General features: G+C 37.2%; 1 protein-coding gene across 3 annotated transcripts in view; it reads right to left on the bottom strand.

The window, feature by feature from the left end:
* Nucleotides 1-778: 778 nt before the first annotated feature.
* LOC143860473 (ABC transporter B family member 26, chloroplastic-like) overlaps nt 779-11,108 on the bottom strand; it is a 53,966-nt gene continuing 43,636 nt past the window's right edge. For 2 of the 3 annotated variants that reach the window (XM_077371139.1, XM_077371137.1), the window contains 7 exons: nt 10,116-10,172; nt 9,967-10,041; nt 2,755-2,829; nt 2,386-2,667; nt 2,208-2,272; nt 2,072-2,132; nt 779-1,165 (listed from right to left, as the gene is read on the bottom strand). In XM_077371139.1, the coding sequence (XP_077227254.1) occupies nt 1,067-1,165; nt 2,072-2,132; nt 2,208-2,272; nt 2,386-2,667; nt 2,755-2,829; nt 9,967-10,041; nt 10,116-10,172 (714 nt within the window). In that variant the 3' untranslated portion in view covers nt 779-1,066. Of the gene's footprint in view, nt 1,166-2,067; nt 2,133-2,207; nt 2,273-2,385; nt 2,668-2,754; nt 2,830-9,966; nt 10,042-10,115; nt 10,173-11,108 lie in introns of all 3 variants that reach the window. The other variant, XM_077371138.1, reaches the window with a different exon arrangement.

The raw sequence follows: 11,108 nt of genomic DNA, 5'->3' as shown, positions 1-11,108 counted from the left end.
GTCGTCGTACAGTAACATTAAGGCCCGTCCACAACATAGGATGATCCAAGCCGTCCATGGTTTGGATAATCCTATGGAGTTGGTCGTACAATAACATTAAGGCCCAATCGTAGGCCCCACCGATATTTTTCATATGGAAGCGTACCGTCCACAACATAGGATGATCCAAGCCATCCATGGTTTGGATCATCCTATGGTGTGGTTCGTACCAATTTAGGCCCCACTCATATTTTTGAAAATGAAGTGTACCGTCTAGACCATAGGATGATCCAAGCCGTCCATTTGATGGGCCACAATGTAAATAGGTTGTGCCGCAAAAATCATTTCCATAGGATGATCACAACCTTACAATCTATAGAGGTTGCATAAGATGTAGTTTCTATTTAGATCGGAGGGTTAGGATCAGCCTATGAAAATAATATTTTGGGACGCAACCTATTTACGTTTATGGCTCATCAAATGGACGGTTTGGATTATCCTATGGTGGGGTATGGGCGGGGCCTACGTTGTTCAAAGATGGGCCCACCATTCCACCAACGGTTTCTGTTGGGCCCACCAACTGTTCCTGTTGTGTGTGTGTGGAGAGAGAGAGAGAGAGACCGGTCAAATCGTGGGAAACGTTAGCCAGCCGTCGGGGAGGGGGAATATCAGCACACTTTTATTTTTTTTCAATTCTTTTTATATATCTCCCTGTAAAGTGGGGAGGGGGCTTCGTTTTAAATATAGTATCAATATTTGTATCTAAAAAAACAAGGCTACTGATATTTGCACTACCATGTTTTGATAATTGCACTAACTCATCTTGTCTTTTATTATTTAAACAAGGGAAATGATATTTTCCCCTCTTGAGGGATAAAAGTTATTACAGTTCCCAAAACTCTCAGAAGCAGATCAAAAAATAAAAGACAAGTTGAATCTGTACAATTATTAAATCATGGCAGTGGCAATATCAATGGCCTAAACAAAAGACTGCTGTCTCCTCTCCTTCTAGAAGGAGAATTACATATAATCAGCCAACTCTAATACATAACTCATAATATAATCCGCCTTATTTAGCTCCTGAATTTCAAAAACCCATCAGCCGGTCCGTCAATCCATCTACCTGTCTCTTGATTAACTGCGCATACAGGCCATCCTTGCGAAGAAGCTCCTTATGTTCACCCACCTATATTGTACAACAAAGCAAAGATCATTATTGGACAGAGGCTAAAAATCTGATCACTGGACTCTTATCAACCCATTTTAATTTTCTGTCTATAGAAGTATCAATCAAGAAATGTACTGTTTATGCATGAATGTCCAGCAAGTCCCCTAATAAATGACAAAAAATCTTATTAACTAGTCATGCTTATAGTTTGGTTTAACAAGTCTTTGGGAACTGGGTCATGTTGAATTCCATGGGGTTCAATCATTTTTTTCTGAATATGATGCATAGATGCATGTGGTTTGCAGCTATGCTTAAGATCTCGCCGGGTCAGCTATATACTAGCCCGAATAAACCCAGTCTTGCCCCTGCCAACTCAAAACAGAAATTTAATTCAACTCTCACGAGTCAGTATAAGATCTTGGAGTGTTAACTATTGACCTTGATTAAGTACCTATTAGGCCAATAAAAATCCTTTCAAGACTCCCAGGTCAATAAAACTCATTGGGTAAATCACTGACTGACCCAAGTTGACCAAGTTTTGCCTAGGGCTGAGTTCTTGACCAGGTACGAGTTTGAAACATTGTTTCAATCTGAATGTATGTACTGCAGTCATCATCAGATCTCCTTCAAGGATCTAGAGTCGCTAAATTATTGGTTCTTATTTCTTTCTCAACATTATCTCCAAATATGATGGGAGAGAATGATAGATGAGGTCCAAACTACCATTTTCCGAAAGATCTCAATTCACATAAATGGATTGACATGCAAAGTTGAGATATTTGAATTTGAGTTGGCATATTTGTCACTATTTATGTGGAAATCACTGAGGCCAAGGGATGTTTATCGACAGGACTAAATGATATGACTTGCGGGCGTGCATAAATGAGGAGCAGCATAATATTGTCCATGCAACATCTTACCTACCTCAACAATTCTACCACCGTCCATTACCACTATTCTGTCAGCAGCTTCTATTGTAGATAGCCTGCAAAATTGGATCACACAATGAGAATAAAATAAAAATAGGCAAAACACGAGAGATTGAGGCGTAGGAGATTACCTATGTGCAATAACTATAACAGTTCTCTTTTCCTTGTATTCAGTACTAACTGCATGAAGAACTCCCTGAAAAGAGGGAATAATGCAACAGTGGGAATGGGTTTGGACTTTGGACTAACCATCACTCATCTTTAACAGAAAATTTTCGAGGGTTGGTTTTGGTTTATTGGTGAAATTACCTTCACATAATGCTCACTCTCTGCATCTAATGCACTAGTAGCTTCATCAAGAATCAAAATAGTAGGATCCCTAACAATAGCTCTGGCAATGGCAATCCTCTGTTTCTGTCCCCCGCTAAGCAGATCATCGTCAACTAAAGTTTCATAACCATTGGGAAGAGATAAAATAAACTCATGCGCAAATGCCTGCTTAGCAGCCCATTCCACATCTTTGTGAGTGATTTCTCTGATGCAACCATAACTTATATTTGAACTGACATTCATTCGGAAAAGATGTGGTTCCTGCTCAAAAATTGAATTACATTGAAACCAGTCCACAATAAATATTAAAGTTAATTTATAGTCAGTGTGTATTCTATATGAAGTAACCTGTTCCACGAATCCAATTCTTTCTCTCAGCCACTTAATGTCCAACTCTTTAATAGGGAATCCATCTACAAAGATCTACAATAAAACAAGCATGGAACAAGGTCATCAAATGCAGACTCATAAAGCCTGAAATGTTATCGCTTCAGATAGAAGAAAAATTTGAGCATTTAGGTTAAATATTCTGAACTTATATGCAACATTATTTCTAAATAAATGAAGAAGGGGTAAACAAGTTTAAGATGAACTTTAAGTCTTCTAACCCCAACATTGAGAGAGATTATTAACCCATAGTCACAGATTAAAAAAAGACGTCCATCTGAGTTGGAATATAGTCCCAGCTGAAAGGATTCTGTGGAAAAAAAGAATACTGTGCATTTTACAATTTATCACATTTATCTTTCCTAAATAGTTTCCCAGAAATTTTTACACAAATACACTAAACTAATGGATGTGTCGGTATTGCCTAAATACTAGTTTCCCAGAAATTTTTATACAAATACACTAAACTAATGGATGTGTAGCTATGCGTAAACATTCCACAGCAAGTAATGCATTGCTATACTATAAAAACAATACTATCTCCTATTTACTAAAAATGTTGAAAATAAATTACAAGGCATAGGAGTACAGTACATGCCCCCCTCAAAGTTGTAATTCACATCATCATTGAGATAGATATGGTGGGTTCTCTTACTTTCATATACCCTTTGGATTGATATAGTGGTTGGTGATGTTACATTAGGCGGGTATTTGTGAAAAATAAATTCTATAATCTTGATGGCTCATCGTTGGGAGATTTCAATTCAAAATTGCACATACAACTCTTGTTATTGAAGATTAATCAGATTCTCAGCAAGCCATATTGATGCTGGTGTGACAAAGCAGAATTAGGTTCAAAAGACCTAAATGTCTATTACCTATATGCCCATGTTGTATTGCTTCTTTTAGTCTGCATTGTAATGTAAAATTATATGAACATGCAAATATTAAAAAATGAAAAAAATCCCTCTTGAATATCCATAAAAATTGCAATTTTACAAAACTGTGTTATTCAGTTATTTCACAACACAGTTAAATTGCAAAAAATAAATACAAAAAGTTAATTCTTGTGCATATTTGGTTGTTCTTCAAATATACAATTTGAAAAAAATAATATAAAGACTTATGCTAGTAATGACCAATTAATTTATAAATTTTTTGGGTGATTAGCTCGGTTGATCAAGCGGATCCACCATAATCCAGCCCATTGCCTCTGGACAAATCATAATCAGATGATCATAATCCATTGATAACAACTTGATCATGTGAGTTGCCCACATGGCACATGTGGCACATCCTTTTGACTTGCCCCATTACATGTGGCTTTTCAATATCAAGGAGGTTTGAACTCGGGACGTTTTGCTCTGATACCATGTGAAACTACCAATTACTCCAAAAGCTTAAGCTGTCGGAGAAGGTGTTATTTAATCTTTTATACTTTAACAGATCAAAAAGGCATATTTGAGAATCAAAAATATTTTTTTAACAAAGGTGATTATTGTCAAACTAGGGGTGCTGAATGTGTGTTAGATTGGGATGCAATATAGGATAAGAGTTCCAATTTAGGAGGAATGAGAAAGGTACTATTGAGTGGTTATGGTCCGTTTTAGAATTCCTGGTTTCTTGCATTTTGTTGATAACTTGGGGTAGGAGTCCCAATTTAGGAGGAATGTGAAAGGTACTATTGAGTGGTTATGGTCCGTCTTAGAATCTTGGGTTCTTGCATTCTGTTGATAACTTGGTCAGTGAGTTTTTTAAGTAAGATAGTCATTTTTTTTGGAAAGATAACTGTTTATTAACAAAGAAAAGAGAAGTACATCATAAGGGGGACAAGATGTCCCATAAAAACAAAAACAGAGGAAAATACCGGATGTGAAAATCATGAACCCGGGATCCATATCAAATCCTCATCATAGACCACAAGGGTATCCATCCGAGGGACCCCCTCTTTCGCCAAACCATCCACCATTTCATTAGCCGACCAACACACATGCACCAAGGTTGGGCGAATGAGTCGAATAAGATCTCTTCACTCATCTAACATATGCACTATCTCCATGGGCCAGGGCGTTGATTCTTAGCCCATGCTATTACATTTGCAGAATCACCTTCAATTATAATAGGCCCAATTCCATGAGAGTGAATCAACCGCAATCCGAAAAGAAGGGCTCTTGCTTCAGCCTCATTGGCATCACAAACCCCCGCATGCCCTGGATAAGACATAATAACCGTTCGTGTAGAGTCATGAAGTACCCCACCAATCCCATTCCCAGCCGATCCCAGGTTCCCAAAGAACGATTCGTCAAAGTTAAGTTTGAACCATCCATCAGGCGGAGTAGTCCATCGAGGTGAAATTGTCCGAGATGGCCTCCTTTCCGAGATAATCGAGTAACTATTCCTGAGTATATCCAAAATAGTGTATGAAATTCCCTCCTTGGACTTTGACCATTTGATAATAGTCAATTTCATGTCGAGTAAAATGTAATGCCAGGATTTCGATTTCCCTGAAAATATACGGTTATCCCCCCCCCCCCCCCCCCCCGCCCCAAATAAACCAAATAATCGCATACGAATGGATTGCCACATAGAATTTCCAAGACATCCAAAAAAAGCTCCACTCCAACAGAGAATGAGTTCCGAGATATTATTGGGGAGGACCCATGTCATGCCGAAGAACCTGAAGATGCCCATTCACTTTAGTTCATATTGCAAAGAACATGGAATTGATCACAATTTTTCAACACCTAGAACCCCGCAACAAAATGGTGTAGTGGAGAGGAAAAATAGGATTCTTCAGGAAATGGCTAGGTCTATGTTTCATGACAAAAATGTGCCTAGAATCTTTTGGGTGGAAGCCGTTAACACGGCTTGCTATGTAATTAATAGTGTCATGATTAGGCTTCACACTCACAAAACACCTTATGAGCTTTGGAATGATAGAAAGCCTAATATTAAATATTTTAGGGTGTTTGGATGTAAGTGTTATATCTTGAATATAAAAGATAACCTTCACAAATTTGATGCCAAATCCGATGAAGGTATTTTCCTTGGATACTCCACTAAAAGTAAATCATATTGAGTATTCAATAGAAGAACACTATGTGTTGAAGAAGTCATCCATGTGAAATTTGATGAACTTAGTGAAGAAATAAAAAGATTACATGATGATGAAGATTATGAGGTTACCTCCGAAACACAAACCAAAACGAAATTAAAAATGAAGTGCCTGTTGATAATATTAGCGAAACCTTAGAGACACTAGAGCTAGAAAGTCCTCCTAAAGAGGTTGATGATCAAAGGAAAGGGAAACAGATTCTATCCGGTCACCTAAGTACCCAAATCATCGGTGATACCTCTTAAGGAGTCAAAACAAGGTCTCAGTATAGAAATGTGTGTGCGTTTGCTGCATTCTTGTCACATATAAAGCCTAAGAGTATAGATGAGGCGGAGAAAGATGATTTTTGGATTATGGCCATGCAAGAGGAGCTAAATCAATTCGAAAGAAATAAAGTTTGAAAATTAGTTCCTAGACCTAGAGACCATCATGTGATTGGCACTAGATGCGTCTATAGAAATAAGTTGGATGAACAAGGGGAGATTCAAAGGAACAAAGCTCGATTGGTAGCCCAAGGTTACAATCAAGAAGAAGGAATCGACTATGATGAAATCTTTGCACCCGTAGCCCAATTAGAGGCCATTAGGATGCTTCTTGCATTTGCTTGCCATAAATGATTCAAGCTATATCAAATGGATGTCAAGAGTGCATTCCTAAATGGATACATAATGGAGGAAGTTTATGTTGAACAACCTCCCGGATTTGAAGATTTCAAATTCCCTAACCATGTCTATAAATTGGACAAAGCCTTGTTGGATTAAAGCAAGCTCCTAGAGCTTGGTATGATAGGCTTAGTTCATTCTTACTAGACAAGGGTTTTGATATGGGTAAGGTGGATAAAACCTTTTTCATCAAACGTCAAGAAAGTGACATACTCATTGTACAAGTATATATTGATGATACCATCTTTGGATCAACAAATGAGAGAATGTGGAAAGAGTTTGCTTAATGCATGCAAGATGAATTTGAAATGAGCATGATGGGAGAACTCAAATATTTCCTAGGTCTACAAATTCATCAATTAAAAAATGGCATATTCATTAATCAAGAAAAATATACAAGAGAATTGCTTAAAAAGTTTGGGATGGATAGCTCTCCAACAAAGCCTACTCCTATGAGTACTTCCACCAAACTAAGCAAAGATGATCTTGACCCATCTATTGATCAAAAGAAATACAGGGGTATGATCGGTAGTCTACTATATTTGACTGCTAGCCGACCGGACATCATGTTTAGCGTTTGTTTATGTGCTAGATTTCAGTCAGACCCTAAGGAATCCCATTTGCGAGGTGTCAAGAGAATATTCAAATATCTCAAGGAGACTCCTAGCCTAGGTTTATGGTATGAAAATTCCAATAATTTTAACCTAGTAAGGTATTCAGATGCTGACTTTGCCGGATGTAGAGTGGATCGAAAAAGTACAAGCGGCACTTGTTAGTTCTTAGGTAGATCCCTTGTTTCTTGGTTTAGTAAGAAACAAAATTCGATCACCTTATCCACTACAGAGGCCGAATATATTGCTACAGGAGCTTGTTGTGCACAAGTCCTTTGGATGAAGAACAACTTGGAAGACTATTGTCTCAATTTTAAGTGTGTTCCAATCCATTGTGATAACACTAGTGCTATCAATCTAACCAAGAACCCTATTCAACACTCAAGGACAAAACATATAGAGATAAGACATCATTTTCTTAGAGATCATTCACAGAAAGGTGACATATCAATTGAATAGATTCACACTGATGCTCAACTTGATGACATATTCACCAAACCCCTAAGTGAAGAGAGATTGTGTGATCTTAAGATTGGTTTGAATATGTGGTCACTTCAACAGGTAAAAGAATTTTGAACTGGCATGCATATACATATATTCTATATATTTGAATGCTTGTGTTTTGGAAAGCATGGTCATGATGCCAACTTAAACTTAAAAGCTACTCAATTTGTACTCTTAGTCCTCTTACCTGTAAGATGGAGAGTGTACACTCACATTCTACTTAAGACATATAATCATTAGGCTTCATGCCTCATCAAGACCATGATCATGTCTATTTGCTCTCTAAGTACTATATGTATCTAGGCATGTATTCTACAAAAAAACAAAAAAAGGGGGAGAAAACGGTTTTTTTTACAAAAAACAAAAAAAACCCAAAAAAAGGAGGGATTTTCACTTGTTTTATCCTTCCCCATTCTTTTTTATGTGACGAAAGGGGGAGAAGAATGGTAAATTGCTTATGTATGCATGTGTGCTCTCACTTGTTTGCTCTCACACTTTTGTGTTCCATGCATATGATTTCCCTAGTCACCATGTTGCTCTACCTATGCTTATCGTGGACTCATTGTCATTTATTCTAAATTGTGTCATAAATCTTTTAATTTTCATATGTATGATAAGCATATATTGAGGGGGAGGCAAAATGTACATAAATGTTTTATTAAAGGGGAGCCTCCAACCCCATAATCAATTTAGGTTTGTCATCATAAAAAAGGGGGAGAATGTAAGCCCAAGGGTACATCCCTCTCTTATTTTGATGATCAACAAACCCAAATTGATGGTAGTTTGCTAATGGTTGCTATAGTGCTGTGATTAAGACAAGGTTCATTCATGTCAACACTTGGAGCAAGAAAAACAAGGGCTAGTCTTGAAGTCAAGTCTTGGTAGTCTCCCTTCAAGCCGTATGGTGTATTGAAGAATCAAATGAACCACAAGTGCAAGAACATGTTCGAAGAATATCTCAAGGCAAGGAGAAGATCATGTAAGTGCCCAACAAGATTGAAGATCAAGAAGACCCAATGTTATAGTTTTTAGAATGCATGGGAGTTACGTAACTTCCTATTTTTAATGGAAAGGCATATTTCCCCTTTTGTGGGGAGTTACGTAACTTCCTATTTTTGAAAAGTGGATGCCTCATTTCTTCCTTCGCGAGAGTTATTTTGTTCCTTAAAATTTAGGGATTTCTTTTCCCTAAGTCGTAGGCTCCCTTTTTTGTTTTCTTTTTTATTAAAGTACTTTAACTTTATGTTTATCCTTTTTACATTAGGGAATAACATGATGCGCAACTACCTCTTTTCTCTCTCCTTATTTTACTAAGGGATTTTACTATTATCCCCTTTTATAAAATTTCGAAGTCCAAGAATGAGACACTACTAAGCTATAAGAAAAATGAGTTGGACATTATCAAATTGGTTTCACAAGACTTCTATTACATTACTACCCGACTTTGGTGACACCAACATTCTTGAGCATTTAGATTCATTCACTTTCTATCGAGATGTTGTGGCCCAAGAGAGGATAAATAGGAGAAAATGGGGGAAAAGAGAAGAAGGGGAAGAGAAGAAGAGTAGAAGTTGAGAAGGAGAATATAATAGAAGAAAGAAGAGGGAAGACAAGAAATTAGAGGGGAGAAATAGGAGGATAAAAGTACGAGACTAAGAGAAAAAGGGAAGAGAAAGAATAGAGGGTAAGGAGAGAGGGAAGGGAGAAGAGAAATGGGGGAGAAAAATATTCTCAATTCATGCATTCATCAAAAGTCCTTTCATCTCTACAACATAAGGCCTATATATAGGCAATGGAATAAAATTCCATGGAAATAAACAAACTCTAAATAACATGGAAAATTAAATCTCTAAAACTAAATACTAAGGAAATAAAAATCTTAAAACTAACTAACAAGAAAATAAATTCCTAAAAAGTCCTAATGGGCACATTGCAGAACACTGCAATGCATTATCTATGAGCGTGGGAAGAACCATTGTAGAAAATTGAGGCTCTTGATCCTGAACCCATCGAGTCATCATAAGTTTCTGTCGCTGAAGTGATTTCTAGAATCAGAAAATATTCCAACATGCATTCTTAAATAATTAAGAGACGATGTACCACGATAAATTAGCAGCAGGCTAAAATGATGCATCTTCCACTTCATATTGATTTTATTTGCTTCTGGTTTTTGTCTAGTATATTTTGAGATGGAACGAACTCCTATTTTATATTTTGTCTAATGTATATTATTTCATTTACATTGTGATGCCAAATAATCACAAGGATATGTGAATCTCACCTGACCAGCTGTTGGCTCATACAGACGAAGAAGAAGATTGACTAGTGTGCTTTTTCCACTTCCACTTAGTCCAACCTAAGCACATTAAAATGAGCATTCATTCCTCAACCATAGTAGTTGAATAAAAGAGAGGATACAAGTTTTCTTACAATTGCAACTACTTCATTTGGATGTATCGAAATGTTTACATGTTGTAGAGCAGGTACCTGTTCAAATGTCATTACCATTAGTGGTGGTATGAATAAGTAAATTTGAACATCTGATGTATTTCGTGGTATCCATCCAAAAGAGTCAAGATGGTGATTATATCAAGTTCACGTAACCATTGTTGCAAACATACAGTAGTCATAAAACAAAAGCTACATAAGAGAGGAATCATGTCTGAGACATAGAGCTCAAAACCAAAGCAACAGTGATTCTGTCTACCAATTGGACCTTATGGTGTACCATATCCCAAACGTTTTGTAATACAAAACTCTACATTGCATAGCATCTCTTAGCTGCTTTCATTAACTGGTCTGAGTTAACTCGTGTCTGACCCTAGTGAGTCAATCATAATAAATTCCTTTGACTCACCAGTCAATAAAAAACTTGTGACATCAATCGTTGACTTTCCCATTTTGACTCAGTTTTTCCGTGGGCAAGTTCATGTCCTTCTATGAGGTTTTAAACGCTTCTGATAAATGAATGATGAATTCTCCATCCTGCCATCATTCAAGAATATTAAAATTTGAGAATTTATTAAAGATCTTTTGTTGTCTCGCTTTTTCATTAAACATGACAAGAATTCTGGAGGCGGATTCTTCGGAGGCCGAGGTTCGCGCAGCTCGCCAGGGCTTAAAACTCTTGGCTGTGAATTGTGTAGACAATGTGATTGCAGATTGGGACTCCCTGAATGTTATTAAGTGGCTTGATGGTTCACAAAATCGCCCGTGGAGATTTGACAGATTTTTTGATGAAATGTTTGATTGGATGAAGCCTTTATCTATTCAGTTTAAGCATGTTCGCCGGTCGGCTAAGGAGGTGGCCGATAGACTTGCAAGAGGAGTGTCGAAAGACGCATTGGCATTATTAGATTCTCTCCCCCCGTGAAATTGTTTTGTAAATCTTTATTGTTTTCTTTGTCTTGTTGCTCCCCTTCC

Source organism: Tasmannia lanceolata, unplaced genomic scaffold (genome assembly GCF_043159265.1).
Source record: "Tasmannia lanceolata isolate RefF3 unplaced genomic scaffold, GAP_Taslan_0.1 ptg000037l, whole genome shotgun sequence".
NCBI lineage: Eukaryota > Viridiplantae > Streptophyta > Magnoliopsida > Canellales > Winteraceae > Tasmannia > Tasmannia lanceolata.
The sequence above is the reverse complement of the archived record's forward strand: the minus strand, read 5'-3'. Positions and strand labels throughout refer to the sequence as shown.